Source organism: Trichomycterus rosablanca, chromosome 4 (genome assembly GCF_030014385.1).
Source record: "Trichomycterus rosablanca isolate fTriRos1 chromosome 4, fTriRos1.hap1, whole genome shotgun sequence".
NCBI classification, from domain to species: Eukaryota; Metazoa; Chordata; class Actinopteri; order Siluriformes; family Trichomycteridae; genus Trichomycterus; species Trichomycterus rosablanca.
This window is the reverse complement of record NC_085991.1, coordinates 23,638,933-23,656,746: the sequence shown is the minus strand read 5'-3', so window position 1 is coordinate 23,656,746 and position 17,814 is coordinate 23,638,933. Positions and strand designations below refer to the sequence as shown.

The following is a 17,814-nucleotide window of genomic DNA, read 5'->3' as shown; positions in this document are numbered from 1 at the left end:
CTGTCAAGCAAAAACTCACTTCAACCCGTCTCTCTTACAAACCCACCCACAGTTATAACATTGGTTGACCAACTTGCTTACTACACAATCAAAAACAAAAAAGTTTTAAAAATAAAAATTTATTAACTTCATATAATCTAAGTATATGTTTCTGTTAACAGAAGATAAAAAAAGAGACAATGAAGAGAAGAACAAGAAGGAGGAATATCCACTGTTTATAACACATGAGTGTTATTTACCATTTCTGGAGCATCCAGTAGAGTGATATTTGCTGGTGGGCCAGCAGTGACACTTATTCTGACAAACTCTTTAAAGTCCTGGTACTGAAAACACAGTTCCCTTGAGCCAAGACGACCAGACACAAAGCGCACGCCACGCACCAATAAGCTCCCTGTAGTGACCTTGAAGCACAAGCATGTAACACACACACATACACACAGTTAGAATGCATAGTATCTTTAATTCATTTGCCAAAATATATTATTACTCAAACCATGACACTAACCATGACATTAATCCATCCAGTTTGTATCTACAATGACTTTGCCAAAACAGCTTAGCTAGATGCTATTGTCAAATGTTTTAATGGATTGTTTTAAAATAATGAGATATCCACATTACAGGGTAGTCATTGCTCAGTGGTTATGGCTGTGGACTATCAGAATGTTAAAATCCTGGGTCCTTGAGAAAGGCCCACTCAGATCCAAAGCTGCTGTAACATGAATGACCCTGCAATCTAACCCTAACTTCCAAAAAAAATGGGATATGCAAAAAAATTAAATAAATAAATTGTTCTGTATACCAGTGTGTAGGCTACACATGACAGCGAATAGCCATCGAAAACGTCACTGTTGGATCGGTTAAAAATGTTTAATTAATTTCCAAAAGCTGACGCTTGATTCCAATTGAGAGTGCAGCTACAGCCTGTACTGAATAAGACATTGATTTGGGAGATAGAATCCTAAAAAAAATCCTATATTATTTACATACACCGATCATCCATAACATTAAAACCACCTCCTTGTTTTTACACTCACTGTCCATTTTATCAGCTCCACTTACCATATAGAAGCACTTTGTAGTTCTACAATTACTGACTGTAGTCCATCTGTTTCTCGACATACCTTTTTAGCCTGCTTTCACCCTGTTCTTCAATGGTCAGGACCACCACAGGACCCCCACAGAGCAGGTACCACTGACATGGTGGTGGTGTGTTAGTGTGTGTTGTGCTGGTATGAGTGGATCAGACACAGCAGCGCTGCTGGAGTTTTTAAATACCGTGTCCACTCACTGTCCACTCTATTAGACACTCCTACGTAGTTGGTTCACCTTGTAGACGTAAAAAGTCAGAGACGATCGCTCATCTATTGCTGCTGTTTGAGTTGGTCATCTTCTAGACCTTCATCAGTGGTCATAGGACGCTACCCATGGGGCGCTGTTGGCTGGATATATTTGATTGGTGGACTATTCTCAGTCCAGCAGTGACAGTGAGGGGTTTAAAAACTCCATCAGCATTGATGTGTCTGATCCACTCATACCAGCACAACACACACTAACACACCACTACCATGTCAGTGTCACTGCAGTGCTGAGAATGATCCACCACCTAAATAATACCTGCTCTGTGGTGGTCCTGTGGGGGTCCTGACATTGAAGAACAGGGTGAAAGCTGGCTAAAAAAGTATGTAGAGAAACAGATGGACTACAGTCAGTAATTGTAGAACTACAAAGTGCTTCTATAAGGTAAATACTATGCCTGATCGATGTATATAATATCCTATAATAATTAGTTTTTAAAGCTCATTAAGTTATTAGGTTTTGCTGTGGCAGGAAAGAATGCATGTGAGGATGTTCCAGGTCTGTCTACCTGCCAGTCAACATTTATGGCTGATTCATCAAGGTCATCTGCAGACACACTCAAAGCTTTCATGCTGTCTGCATTTAGACTGTCTGTTCTGTTTCCATACTGATCAATCACCTCAATATCTACAAGAAGCAAAGAAAATTAAGATTGAATGTATAACTTTTCCAAAAAGGAAGGTGAATTCTGGCCAGAGTAAAAGCTCTAACAAATATGCATAAGATCATGAGACAGAAGAACACAAATATAAATCTTGTCATCAAACAAATATGCAAATTTTGTGTTATATGATGGAACTTACAAATATCTTTAGACAGAGTTTCTCCCATTTGGACAACGTTTTCACTGAGAGTCACCTTCAACTGTTTAGGCTCATCTGGCCGTGGGCTACACAGCCAAAAGCACAAAATATATTTAATAAACGACAGATTAGACATATTACACATATTTTGAACGAGTGAATTATGAAACATTAGTAACACTATACTGAGGGCTGAGTAGTCTTACACTATGATGAAGGATGTGTCAACCGTGTACTGATCCTGAAAGGCCACCTGATAGACTTGCTCTGCCTGGGCTTTTGTAGGGACACACACACATGGCAGTATTCCTTTTGCCAATTCTGCTGCTTTCACATCGACAGCCCAGTTCACCTGTAACACACATGCATATATTACTCACTTCACCTTGAAACGAAAGAAGAGTTTTGATCTGTCCAGAGACACATTATTCTTTACCTTTATGTTTTGGGCAATGTCTTCTGTTAAAGGCACCATCCTGTCCCCTTCGTCATACAATCTAAATTTCAGATCGCCGAGCTTGTCACCTGCCGTCCAGTTTATGCGCTCCTTGTTCTGAAGCACCAAGACAACTTTGGAATCTTCGTCCTCTCTGTACACCTCTAGACGGAAGATGCGTGTGCTCGGGAAGATGTGAAGAGTTCTCTCTACAACTGGTACGGCCTTCTGATTCTGTGTGTACGTACACACAAACACACACAAATAGTTAAATGTTGGCACAGATCTATATATATATACTGATCAGGCATAACATTACGACCACCTCCTCACTGTCCATTTTATCAGCTCCACTTACCATATAGAAGCACTTTGTAGTTCTACTGTAGTCCATCTGTTTCTCTACATACTTTTTAGCCTGCTTTCACCCTGTTCTTCAATGGTCAGGACCCCCACAGGACCACCACAGAGCAGATATTATTTGGGTGGTGGATCATTCTCAGCACTGCAGTTACATTGACATGGTGGTGCTGTGATAGTGTGTGTTGTGCTGGTATGAGTGGATAAGACACAGCAGCGCTGTTGGAGTTTTTAAACACCTCACTGTCACTGCTGAACAGAGAATAGTCCACCAACCAAAAATATCCAGGCAACAGTGCATCGTTGGCAGCATCCTGTGACCACTGATGAAGGTCTAGAAGATGACCAACTAAAACAGCAGCAATAGATGAGCAATCATCTCTGACTTTACATCTACAAGGTGGACCAACCAGGTAGCAGTGTCTAATAGAGTGGACAGTGAGTGGACACAATATTTAAAAACTCCAGCAGCACTGCTGTGTCTGATCCACTCATACCAGCACAACATACACTAACACACCACCACCATGTCAGTGTCACTGCAGTGCTGAGAATGATCCACCACCTAAATAATACCTGCCCTGTAGTGGTCCTGACCATTGAAGAACAGCATGAAAGTGGGCTAAAAAAGCATGTAGAGAAACAGATGGACTACAGTCAGTAAATGTAGAACTATAAAGTGCTTCTATATGGTAAGTGGAGCTGATAAAATGGACAGAGTGTGTAGAAACAAGGAGGTGGTTTTAATGTTATGGCTGATCAGTGTATGTTAAATATTTACCTATTAAAGCAGGCTCACATTTACCAAGAAAAGTACAAACAGTATGCACAAAATAGTGACAAAATAGGGGACATGTGAAGTCTAAAAATACAATAGATTTTTCATACATTGGCTTTTGTAGGGGAAAAATACTATTAAAAGAGTTCGTTAGAAAGGAGGTTTTTAAAATTTGTAAATCAAAAAGACAAGACAAGAATGGTCCAGGGATGAGCATACCACATACAGATCAAGCATGGTGATAAAAGGTTTTCCTGCTAACTTTCCTTAGCTAGTCAATATTTGTTACATGCCATGAAACGTGCTAGTCCACTAAAATCGGGGAAACTAGAAAAATTATTTTATGTCAGAATAATCACAATAATCCAAATCATAATGGTTCAGCTGATTTGAGTCAAGGCACAGGTATGGGTTCACCAATAAAAAATTCTGACTAATGTTAAGTGATATTTACAAATAAATTAAGATAAACATTCCTCATTGCTGCTGCAAGTGCGGCCTCTAATGGTTGGTCAAAGGCGCCTGCACAAGAGATCATAGGGGAGTAGGGGAATAATGGAGATCAGTGCGTGACTCTCTGTATGTGATATTGACCCCTGTGGGAACTTGCCTCAGGCAGGTGAAAAGAAGCTTTTGGTGCTGCACAGGTGTCCAAGCAGTAAAGGAAATACAAATGGGTAATTGGATAGGAGTAGATTGGGAAAGGGAAAATAAAATGTAAATTTTTTTTTTCTAAAATATGAACAATGCATCACAAGGAATTCATTAACCCCCTTTAGTACCTGGATTTTTTACTGAATATTTATTTAGTGAGTACAGTTGGTCAAAGATCCCATGCTTTTATAAGCCCAATCACAGTACAAACAGTTTTTGTACCATAATTTCACAGTTATAATGTATTCACTTCATTTAAAGAATTAAATCAATATAAACCAATAATTTAAGTTCTTGTTTAAAAACACATAGACAAAGCTGTGCCTTACAGGTATGTTAAACTTTGCAGTGAGGATTTGCTCTGTGCTGACGTTCTTCAGTTGTATTGGCTTTGCCAGCAACAGACCAGTGCCAGTATTGCTGCAGTCCACAGTATCAACTGGCAAACCAGGAGCTCCAAGCAACTACACAGAAAAAAGAGAGAGGTTCTGTTATAAACGATAAAGCGAAGACGAGACAGGTATCAAGTTCCTTTGTGTCTTCAAAATCATGCAGGGTTTTTTAATAAGCGCGCTTTGGTTTTTAATCATCTAAAAACATGACAGAACTTCAGAAAATCTCAACTCTGCGTCAATTCTAATTGGTCCATCACGTTTGATAGACATCCACATCTTCCAATTGTAGACACTTTTGTTAAACAAGCCAAAAATGCTGCTAAATGTTCTGTGTGTAAAAGTTAAAATAAAAACAACAGAAACGGTGTAGTTTGTTTTATTTTATAACATTAATGCATTAATCGTTGAGAATGTGAGAGATCTCCAACCCGGGACAAGATATATCCAAGTCCGATTTATCATTTATAAAGCGATTTATAAAGCTATTTTTATTGTGTTTAAACAGTGTTTTAAGATGTGACAGTAGTAGATGATTTTTTTTAAATACTAAAAGTTAAAGTAGATCAGTGTGTTTTAATTTCTGAATGGCTGTGGATGAGTTGTAGATCAGTGGCACATGTAAAGTGTGAGTGGCAATAAACGACATCTGTCATGTAATGTGAATTACATATCTATTGTCTGGCCGTTTAAGAATGTTAAGTGTACAATGCTAGGGTATAGGGAGCGAGTGTGTAGGGAAGAGATTAGAAAATGATAGTCTCCGGCTGTGCTATGTTGTTCTGTGTTTGCACTGAGCGTCTGTGACATTAAAGTAGCGTTCTTGTGAAACCCCACTCGAATGTTTGAACACTGAATTATTTTATAACACTCTGTTGGAACGTATCTTCGTGTGTTATTTGCTTTACACACAAACAATGGCCTTATTTACATTAAGTGTTATTTACATTAAGCAACAGTATTGGATTGGATTACACGTTTTTTTCCTTCCGATATCCAATCCAGTGATTTGGGGCAATATCGGACCGATACCGAGTATCGGATCGGTGCCAGGCCTAATATTTATAGTCAGCTTCAGTATTACTGGCACACTTGCTAAAGATGAATAATCTTTAAAAAAAGTCATTAAAAAGTGTCTGGTTAATTAGCTTAATCGTTAACTTATTACTTACATAATAATATACTGTTTTGTTTTGAAGTGGCCAGTGATAGCTCAGTGGTTAAGGTACTGGACTAGTAAACAAAAGGTTGCCGGTTCAAGCCCCGCCACCACCAAGTTGCCACTGTTGGGTCCCTGAGCAAGGCCCTTAACCCTCAATTGCTCATTGTGTTCAGCTCATTGTGTAAGTCGCTTTGGATAAAAGCGTCTGCTAAATGCTGAAAATGTAAAATGTAAATGTTATATTGATAATTAATTTAAACTAGTTTTAATAAATGTATTCTAAGAAAACAATCTTATAAAAAAACACTTGAAGATCTTATGAACAACATGCAACTAAATCAGGTTACAATTTGTATAAATTGTAAAAAAAAAAAAGTTCTAATTCTCTTTTTCACTGAGGTATAAATATAAGATGATACTAAAATCAAAATGTATTTATTCATCCATCAAAATGTGCAGGATTGGAACTAGTCCATGTATGTAAAACAATGATTCAGAAATATGAATGTTATTAACAGTGTTACCTGGCAGTGCACAATAAGCCTGGAGTGTGTTGTGACATTCTGGAACTCATCCTGAACTTCTACCCTGAACCCTGCGGCTGTTCCATTCTCAATGATAACTTTATCCTCAGGCGTGACCAGCAAGTGATGTGGGGGGCCTGTGAAACACAAATAAAATAAAAGACTTCAAATTTAACAGAGCACCAGAACCAAAAAAGCAATGGTTTATGACGTGTAAATACTTTGGATGTTTGTTAAAAGGAAAGCACAAGGAAACAGAACTGTTAAAACCCCTCCATTATGTTAGTAAATCCAACGTCTGAGAAAAAAAACACCAGATGAAACACAGATTCTGAATGCCTTTTTCACCTGGAGATCGAAACCAGAACGTTCTTGCTGTGAGGTGACAGTGCTACCCACTGAGCCACCCCAAAAAAGTATAGATAAGTTCATTTATATTCTTCCGATCCCCCCCCCCCCCAATTTTCTCCCCTAATCTAGTTGTATCCAATTACCCTGATTGCGTTACGCTTCACCTCTACCGATACAACCCTCCACTGCTGACTGAGGAGCTTCACAACTGACACACGCCCCCTCCGACACATGTGCAGTACCGACTGCATCTTTTCTTTTAAATTGACTACACATACTTTATTACGTACCTGGGAGCACACTCATTTGGAATGTCTGGAAGTCTTGTTTGAGGCCTGGCATAACCACCTTTACAGTGTGTATCTGCAAATATGAAGTTTAGGAGGTTAAAGGTTACAAATGGCACATCAAATAAAACATACATCTGCAATGTATGCATACATGGCACCTAAACTATGAGGCATTCCTTCACATCATAGACATTTCAGTGACGCACTTTAATTTGACTTTTTTGTCGTTTGTTGTCTTTTACAACCATGTTCTATTTTTACTGTGTTTTGAAAAGCACAAGTGGTCAGTGATCATGCTTCATAATTCCACTCAACTCCGTGGTGAGTCTAGTCTTTTCAGTGTAGTCATCCTCCTTTTTAATGCCAAACCCATCTGGACTGATGCCAATTTTTACTTCATTTCATTTGACCGCACAACATGGGTCCAATCAAAATCCCAGCAGCGTTTAGGAAACTCCAGACACTTACATTTGTGGTTAGATGACAGGAAAAGGCTTTTACCTGGCAAACCTTCCAAATAATGTCAGCATGCCTTCTGGTGGTAGTTTTGGTGGCCCCAAGAGGCTTATTTATACTGTAATTCTCCAACAGTGATTGGGAATTTTTTGGTCTCTCTAATCATTCTCTGCCCTGTGAGACGGTTCCAGGCAAATTTTTCACAGTTCCAGTTGATTGAGGTTTTAATTTTCCATAAATGTAGATATGGGCATTTTGAAATGATTAGCTATTTCACACACTTCTCTTAGTCAACACACTTCTCCTGACTTAAACTGTGTTCTCTTGACTTTCCCATGAATATGACCTCACTTCATATATTGTATATACACCAGTGAAACATGAAGTCATACATTACTGATGAAAAGTTCCTACACATTCTAATCAGCTTAAAAAACAAAACATACAAGGCAAAACGCTTCAGTTATATTTTGTTTCTAAGAAATTTAAGGGGCCATTAAATGTATGGCTGTCGCAGTAACCGCAATTTTGCAATACCGCAATATAAACCAGCCAACAGCAGGGCATGCCAAGCAACCGTCACAACGGCGATGTTCCTGTTTTTTCTTTCTTTTTTTTTTTTTTGTTGTTGCAGGGTCCATCTTGTTTTACGCTTACATTCGGGCGTAATAAATGTTAAATAAATTCATAATGAAAATGAGCTAAGAGCGTCATTTTCCCGCCAACTGTTCACATCCGTTGCTGCTGAGTGTCAGGCTTTGTGCTTTAAGATGGAAACAATGGCAACAGTAATTATAGGCAAGTTTATTAATGATCAAATTGAGTTCACACTCAACAAAATACTTGTAATTTAGACTATATTCAAACAGCCTTGGCGTACTGAAACACTTAATGATGGTTAATATGGCATTGCAGCCTGCAAATATTCTCTTGCTGGCTTGCTGGAATGATTTGAATGTATTTTTTCGTTGAATTAAAATGTATTGAAACGAATAATAACTTAAAACGTAGTATATATTGTTATGTTAATAGAGGCTAATTTCAGTGCATTTTCAATGCGCGACAACCAGGCTAGATACAGTACATGTGTATTAGTGCAACGAGCACACCATCAGAGAGAGTTTTAGTGCTGCGGGGAACATCGCTACCCCACTCAGATCCTCTCTGAAACCACATCAGGTGAACATATTGGTTTTTCTAGCGCGCATGATAACGCAGGTTTAAGGTCTTACAGACTTAATTCTTTATTCTAAATGAAAGGTTTCGTTTTATTTTTTTTTTTTTTTTTTTTTTTACTATATTTTGATTAGATGTGCATTTAAAATATTTAGCCTAAACACTTAACTTTTTTTTCGTTTCACAGTGTATATCTAGCCTAGGCTAGAAGCTAAATTTAAATTTGAATAGAGAAAAGACGTGCACTTATTGTGCATCCCTGCTCTGTTCTGTATAAACACGCATTTGATTTGTCTTAAAGCTGTCTCTTCTTTGTCAATAAAAAGCAATAATATACAGAATTATAGCCTAACAATAAAGCTCATTTATATAGCTCTAAAAATCCAGATAAATTAAGTAATTTTCAAAAACAAAAAAAAATGGCGGTAATACCGCATACTGCGGTGTTGCGCCACACTAAAAACCGAAAGGGGAAATTCTTTCACTGCAACAGCCCTAATTAAATGTGCTATTTTTCCTATCGCTTTATCAGATCAAGGCTGTGGTTGGTCCAGTGCTTTAGCCACACCCCATCAGAAGTGACCAATTAAGTCTGTGTGTGCACCCGGCCGGCTGATAACATCTCTGAGATTTAAACCTGGACTGGCTTGTAATGGGCTTGTGAAACAGACTGCTGCACCAGCTGAGAGCCCACTACATTTCTTGAAGAGCAATTTTTTTTCCATTTTATTGCTATGAGATGATTTACCAAGAGGTGATTTAAAAAAAATCTTTTTAGTCATACCAAGGGTCCGTAAATATATTGCATGGTGTGTGTGGGTCATGGTGGTGTTTTTCTTTTAAGCGTTTAAAAAAACAAACCAAAAAAAACAACAACACACATGAACACAGCTAACACACTGACCTTGTCCAGATGATTCTTTATTTTACCCCGAGCTCTTAGATCCTTAATGGTTAAATTATTTCCACTTGTAGTTGTCTTCTCATAACTCAGTTCCAGCGTACTAAAGTGAAACAGAAATTTTTTTTACATTAAAGTTTACTGATAACTAACCTTGCTACTTTTTGAAAAAAATAATTACTATTTTTAAACCATGTTTTTAGCATCATATTATTTAACCTAGTAGTAAAATTGTCATAAATGTAAGCTGATGGAATGCAGACTCTCAGGAAAATAGTAGCATAATTGAACACTTCCACAAATTCCTATGACCGAATTACAGTGAATCACTTGGTTTACAAAGAAATTGACTCCCAAACTAAATGCACTAGGACTTAACCAAAGGCAAAATGTAAGGACAAAGGACCAAAATCAAAGCACACATTACACCTATCTTAAATCTTTACACTGGTTACCTGGTACATTTGGTACTGATTATAAAATTCTCTTGTGAGGCTGCTTTTACATGATAAATAATTTGTGCTCCGAGTTGTGTTAAGAATTAGTAAGGACCTTTGCATAATAATTTTGAGAAAGCACAAAAATTTAATTTTTTTATGTCATTAATTGTAACAAAAAATTTTTTTTTTATTAGTGTTTTTAACGTATCTAGCAAGAGATGAACGTGGTCTGTCAGTATGACAAATGTGTTAATAAAACCTGAAACCTACCTGCACTCTATCTGGGGCTTCAGGTCAGGAGGTGGTTGAGTAGGATGGTCAAACTCATCCTTAAATTGCAAAGAAAGAGCAACTGGCACGCCCAACTTTACAGGGGATGGAACTAAACCCAAATTAAAGGATACTGGGCTGCCCTCTGAAATACAAAAATGAGCCATTAAAATGCCATTTGTTCCACTTACATTCTTTTTGATCAATTTAAATCATTGTAAAGTAAAATCAATACTAAATTAAGAAACACTAACATGTTTTACTGTAAGATTTGACAGATAGTTTAACTCCCTGTAGACAATGTTGAACAAGAGCTGATAGTTTAACCGATAAGCTGTTAAAAGATGTTTGAAGACTTTATTCAGGCAATATTATGCATTGTGATCAACTTTTAACAAGGATGAGATGAGAGAACCTTTTCATAGGGGAAATCATTTGTAGGAGAGATACTTTCTTTTTAATCATTTCACAAAACTCCCACTTCCAAAAAAGCTGGGACACTTTGTAAAATGCATTATACAACAGTTAGTTCCGACCTTACAATCTGATTGGTTGAGGAGCGTTCTAACCTTGCTGATATTTGTGATAACAGCACGCCCTTTTCACACCACAACTGTATTACTCCGCTGACGCGTTGCCAGTAACGACAAGCTTCATGCACACAAGCCGGACTGAGCAGCCTTTTTTTCTAACTGCACAATGAATGGAAGTGTGCAGATTAACATATACAAATAATGCAATAACTCTAATAAATCACTAAATTCTATCTTTTAATTCTTAATTAATTTTATTTTTAGCTTTTTCTCCTTTTCCTTTCATCTTCACTTATTCATCTTCGCTTAATATTTTTATTCCAAACTAGCGTTACTTTGTAGTGTTAAACTACAGGTATATGCCTTTTTTAGCCTACTGTGTTAAGGCAGGGTAGGGAATTTTTACCGTTGCATAGCAGCAACTCATTCGTTGTGGAACTACTTTTTGGCGGAAGGTATTGTCAATATTAAAGCATATTCAATATGAAATTCAGGGCTGTGATTTTCTTTCTTTCTTTTTTTCTTTATTTTGTAAAAACTGTTGTATAAAAGCAATAGAACACTTGAGGTTGTGTGTTATCGCGAATAACATCACGGCTGTAATGATCTACTGCAACCAAATCACAGCCGTGATGTTATTCGCGATAACACACTCCCTCTCGTGTTCTAGTGCTTAATTATACTGTACAACAGTTAGTTCCGACCTTACAATCTGATTGGTTGAGAAGCGTTCTAACCATGCTGATATTCGTGATAACAACACGGCCTTTTCACACCACAACTGTATTACTCCTCTGACGCGTTGCCAGTAACGACAAGCTTCCTGCACACAAACACGCATGCAGGCGACACAGACTTTTTTTCCCGATTGCGTTTTAAATCCGTTATCTGATATACAATCTAGCGCACTGTGTGGGGAACATAAATCAATTGTGTAATATATTGTCTAGTGCACTATGTAGTGAACATGAATGCGTTATCTGATATACAATCTAGCGCACTGTGTGGGGAACATAAATCAATTTTGTAATATATTGTCTAGTGCACTATGTAGTGAACATGAATGCGTTATCTGATATACAATCTAGCGCACTGTGTGGGGAACATAAATCAATTTTGTAATATATTGTCTAGTGCACTATGTAGTGAACATGAATGCGTTATCTGATATACAATCTAGCGCACTGTGTGGGGAACATAAATCAATTTTGTAATATATTGTCTAGTGCACTATGTAGTGCACATGAATGCGTTATCTGATATACAATCTAGCGCACTGTGTGGGGAACATAAATCAATTTTGTAATATATTGTCTAGTGCACTATGTAGTGAACATGAATGCGTTATCTGATATACAATCTAGCGCACTGTGTAGGGAACATAAATCAATTTTGTAATATATTGTCTAGTGCACTATGTAGTGAACATGAATGCGTTATCTGATATACAATCTAGCGCACTGTGTGGGGAACATAAATCAATTGTGTAATATATTGTCTAGTGCACTATGTAGTGAACATGAATGCGTTATCTGATATACAATCTAGCGCACTGTGTGGGGAACATAAATCAATTGTGTAATATATTGTCTAGTGCACTAAGTAGTGAACATGAATGCGTTATCTGATATACAATCTAGCGCACTGTGTGGGGAACATAAATCAATTTTGTAATATATTGTCTAGTGCACTATGTAGTGAACATGAATGCGTTATCTGATATACAATCTAGCGCACTGTGTAGGGAACATAAATCAATTTTGTAATATATTGTCTAGTGCACTATGTAGTGAACATGAATGCGTTATCTGATATACAATCTAGCGCACTGTGTAGGGAACATAAATCAATTTTGTAATATATTGTCTAGTGCACTATGTAGTGAACATGAATGCGTTATCTGATATACAATCTAGCGCACTGTGTGGGGAACATAAATCAATTGTGTAATATATTGTCTAGTGCGCTAAGTAGTGCACATGAATGCGTTATCTGATATACAATCTAGCGCACTGTGTGGGGAACATAAATCAATTTTGTAATATATTGTCTAGTGCACTATGTAGTGAACATGAATGCGTTATCTGATATACAATCTAGCGCACTGTGTAGGGAACATAAATCAATTTTGTAATATATTGTCTAGTGCACTGTGTAGTGAACATGAATGCGTTATCTGATATACAATCTAGCGCACTGTGTGGGGAACATAACCAATTGTCTAATTCACTATCTAGTGCACTTTGTAGGGAACATAAATCCGTGATCTGATACACTATCTAGTGCACTATGTAGGGAACATTAATGTGTTTGTAACGCGAACAGTTAGCTTAATAGCCCAGTTAACAGCTCCTAGAAGTTCTGTTCTCACCTATATCCTTTGGTGTGTGCGAGAGGTTTTTTATTTCTTTTTTCCCTTCGGAGGTTCTTGCCTTTTTCTTCTTGTTGTTCTTACCTCCCTGAAATGAGTTTTTGCAATTTGGGATGTCTGCTTTGTAGTGTTAAACTTTATATTCGTTGTGGAACTACTTTTTGGCGGAAGGTATTGTCAATATTAAAGCATATTTAATATGAAATTCAGGGCTTCTTTGATTTATTTACTTTCTTTATTTTGTAAAAACTGTTGTATAAAAGCAATAGAACACTCGAGGTCGTGTGTTATTGCGAATAACATTACGGCTGTGATGATCTACGGCACTCGCCGACCAAATCACAGCCATGATGTTATTCGCGATAACACACGCCCTCTCGTGTTCTATTGCTTAAATATCAACCACACTATGTAATTTGTTATTTCTCTTGAACCTTTATTTAACTGACAAGTCCAAAAATGTGCTAACCAATTTAACTGTATCATGTACTTAAAAAGTTGGCACATAGCCATAATAGGAGTAAAAACTTTATAGAATATTAAAACATTCGACTATTGACACTAGTCAAATGTAGAGAAAGTCATGCTGCTCAAAGCAACATCTTCCCCAGAAGTTTAGATTTTAGCAAGAAAATGTCAGGCCTCATTCTGTACGTGCTACAACGGCTTGGCTTTCTATATACAGAGTGTGTCCTAGACAGGCCTGTCTGCAGTCCAGATCAGTCTTCTATTGAAAATGTATGGCGCATCATGAAAAAGGAGAATTCTTACTGAACATCTTACTGAAATAATTAAGTTTCAAATACTAAACACAATGTTTTCTACCCCCCCTTCCACCCCCAAAAAAAATGACTGTATACATACTGTTTTTATCTCTTATATACCAGAGGTTTCCCCATGTCCCCAGTGCTGTACATTCAGATTTAGTGATGGATATATGAGGTTTAATCATGAAAATATTTCAGTCTTTCAATACTGTTTAAAAGGTTTTGCTTAAGTCCCTCTAAACCTTGGATTTTTCTTTATGAGTTTGATTTTATTGCTGATTAGAAGGGTTTTTCACACGTCCCTCAAGTTCCTGTCCACCCTGTTATTTCTTACTACTGTCTCTTAAAATGAAAAACTGTTTTACATACTGACATTATTTCCTGGCGCTCACATGATCTTTTTGGAGGGAAAACAACGGTGGAAGATGAGTGGCTTATTAAACTCCTCATTTTAATGTTTTTTTCCACATTTTATCCTAAAAGTCTTATACAGTCAACCATAATATGTCCACCCCGTTATGGGATATATGAGAAAAAGCAATACGATTTGATCATTTAAAAATAATCACACTAAAAAGCAGAGAATTCTTTGTCTGAATTCATTTTTGTGCTAGCATGGTTTTGCTCACTCGCTAGCTAATGGCTAATTTTATGTCAGAATGTCCACTCTGTTATGATCCACCCTGTTACAATCTAATACGTAACAGGGTGGACATCACAGTGTATATGAGGTGCATGTGTAATTTAGCTTGACCAATATTAGTTTGGAAAAGTATAGCATGTCTGTTTTATAATAAAACATGAAAAACAAATAAAAACAGTGTTTCATTTTCAAAAAGTTTAAAGGTATGGCCCATGTCTTGCTTAATCAAATAAATTATATGGACAGCACACCAATTTCTACTGTCCTTAATCTGGACTAAACTGAACTGAAGGCACCAATTAACGTAAAATTAGGGATGGCCAACAAAACATAACAATGTTAGCAATGTACTCCTTAACAGAAATCAGTAGGCAAAAACCACAGGGTTTAAAATCCTTGCGGATGTTGAAGTCGAGTTTACCTTTAATAGTGAAGTGAAGTGTATAATGAGGCAGAGGTTTTCCAGCCCACTTGGGATCACCATCATGTGTAGTAGTTTGTAGATGTAGTGTGTACTTTCCCACCTTAGTTAAATTTTCTACATTTAAAAAAGAGAGCCAACAAAAGACAAATGAAACAAGTAGCAGATACAAGAGCATGTATTAAAAAGATTTTTAAACTACTGTGTGCATTTACAACCCCAAATCACAAAAAGTTTTTTACATTCACTTTGACTTTTATTTAACTGCAGACAGGATGAACCTGAGATATTTTTCTAATTTTTAATCTGGTCAACTTCATTTCATTTATTAATAAACATCCATTCCTGCATTTCATCACTGTGTGATGGTCCATCCTAGACGCCTCCGAGCCCAGAGAAGTCGACACCACTTCTGGACATGGTTAACATAAGGCTTCTTTTTTGCACAGTGAAGTTTTAAGTGGCATTTGTGCATGTAACTCTGTATTGTAGTGCTTGACAAAGGTTTGCCAAAGTAATCCCTCACCCATGTGGTTATATCAGCTATTGTTGAGTGGTGGTTCTTGATGCAGTGCCGTCAATCATTCAATCATTTTCTCATGCATTTGTGGACAAACTGGAGATCCTCTGATCATCTTTGCTCATCAAAGACTCAGCCTTTCCTGGATGCTGCTTTGTACAAAACCATGATTACCATGATCACCAGTTGACATCACCTCATTATTTAGTTTTTTCACCTCATTACTAGCCCTAAATTTTCCCCATCCCAACCTTTTTGGAATGTGTTGCTGGCCTGAAATGCCAGAATGGAGGTATATTAACAAATGAAATGAAGTTCAGCAGACAAAACATGAAATATATTGTGTTCAAACTGTCTGCAATCAAATAAAAGTCAAAGTAAGGAACACTGCATTTTTATTTGATTTGCATTTTTCATACTGTCCCAACTTTTTCTGATTTGGGGTTGTAAAAAAATTATGGAAAAGCAAACATTTAAAGATTATTTAATAGATGAATAAGCACACAAAAACAAGAAATGCTTTTAATTAAAAGCTCTGAATTTTTTTTTTAAATTATAGGCCATTCTTATATCTATATACAGTAACTGTACATACAATAAATACATGAATCTGTGATTTGTTCATTCTCTTTAACTTGATATTACTAACAAAAGTACAAACAAAATATTTTAATGTTTTCACTGACCAACTGCACTGTATTTTGTAAATATAAACAAATTTAGAATTGAATGCCTGCAGCACACTTTGAGGAATTGGGGCATACTTATAAATATGTTACAACAAAGCCAAAATATTAAAAGACATAATTTATAAATTTTTCTGTTAAAAAGAGACAATTAACAAATTACAGATTCTTGTTTTTATTGCACTTTACACAATGATCCAACTTTTTTCAGAAATAGTACTTTACTTTAAAATTTTTACCTTAAAAGTTGTAACTACATTTAAAGATTATTAACATCTTAAGGGTGTGTATATTTTACAGATCATTACCCATTTTCTTGAACCAGTATTCCCACTTGGAGTGCGCAGCATTGTGAGAGGTGATTATTTCTTCCCTATTTGAAGCTATAAGTAAAACAACAAGAAAATAATTTACAAACACATGTTTTCAGATACAGAAACAAGCACACAAGCAATATTTTTCCTAAAAAGGCCTTACTTTGTTTGCAAACTTTAAGGTCAATCTGAAATTTTTTGGCATTTATACCGGCAATTGGTAATCGGGACATTGTCTCCCCTTTCTTATTCAAAATCTCAACTTTTATAGGACCTGTAAGATGCAAAGGTGTAAAAAAAATTAATACATAGCACAATGAAAAAATGATAAAGCCAGTGTATAGATTAAACCAAGTGAATGAAATTAAGTCAGTACCAATCGAAGTGCCAGCTGTTCTAACAGCTTTCTCAGGCCATGAGTCACCTTCTGGCCATGTAACCCTCAATTTGTCAGGAAGCCTAAGAAACATCAACACATCAACTACACATTAATGTCACTTTTAATCCTGAATTAGCCTTTATACAATATTCAGTATGTTACATCTCCAAGCCTTTAACTAGTTTACCTTTGTTGATTTTTTAAACCCATTTATTATTGTGTTAATGGGTAAAGTAAATAAAAACAAAACTGTAGTTACTTACTTGGTCAGTTCAGCTGCAACATAACTCTTTATGTCAGTATCTGCAGCGTGTCTGTCAATCTTGGATATAGGGATGATCTTTTCCTCATTATACAGCACCTTAGGTTCCTGTAGACACACATTGCATGTAAAGCACCATTACTGTATACTGTAAGACTGTGTGCAAGCAGAATAACGGTTTTGCCATGTATTCATGCACTTATAAATCATACAATCTGGAATACTTGCTGATGGAAAATAAAAGATTAATGCATTTTAAAATGCTGCCCACCTCGTACTGCACCTTTTTCCATCAGAACACCCTGTGCAGTTTTCAGGGGTTGAAAGTTTTATATGGGTTAAATAAGAGTGACTTCTTTAGATTTCTACAGGTACGCCACCATATAAGCAATTTCATGAAAGAGGGTCAAAAAGTATTTGAAAATAATTTATTGAAAATTTTTATCAATGCCTATAAAGCTGATTCTGGACTTAAAGTGATATCTAGAATATACAGAGGGCTTCAGGAGATGATAGATTTATCCCAGAGAAGACATGGATAAAATACTTGTGAATTTCAGTAGAGG

General features: G+C 36.6%; 1 protein-coding gene across 2 annotated transcripts in view; it reads right to left on the bottom strand.

The window, feature by feature from the left end:
* smchd1 (structural maintenance of chromosomes flexible hinge domain containing 1) overlaps positions 1–17,814 on the bottom strand; it is a 75,004-nt gene that overhangs the window by 34,585 nt on the left and 22,605 nt on the right. For both annotated transcript variants that reach the window (XM_062994013.1, XM_062994014.1), the window contains 15 exons: positions 17,250–17,356; positions 16,984–17,066; positions 16,771–16,881; positions 16,602–16,676; positions 15,088–15,204; positions 10,353–10,497; positions 9,646–9,745; positions 7,110–7,182; positions 6,469–6,605; positions 4,720–4,854; positions 2,599–2,832; positions 2,369–2,514; positions 2,163–2,248; positions 1,868–1,986; positions 240–401 (listed from right to left, as the gene is read on the bottom strand). In XM_062994013.1, coding sequence (XP_062850083.1) covers positions 240–401; positions 1,868–1,986; positions 2,163–2,248; positions 2,369–2,514; positions 2,599–2,832; positions 4,720–4,854; positions 6,469–6,605; positions 7,110–7,182; positions 9,646–9,745; positions 10,353–10,497; positions 15,088–15,204; positions 16,602–16,676; positions 16,771–16,881; positions 16,984–17,066; positions 17,250–17,356 — 1,830 coding nt within the window. The remainder of the gene's footprint in view (positions 1–239; positions 402–1,867; positions 1,987–2,162; positions 2,249–2,368; positions 2,515–2,598; positions 2,833–4,719; positions 4,855–6,468; positions 6,606–7,109; positions 7,183–9,645; positions 9,746–10,352; positions 10,498–15,087; positions 15,205–16,601; positions 16,677–16,770; positions 16,882–16,983; positions 17,067–17,249; positions 17,357–17,814) is intronic.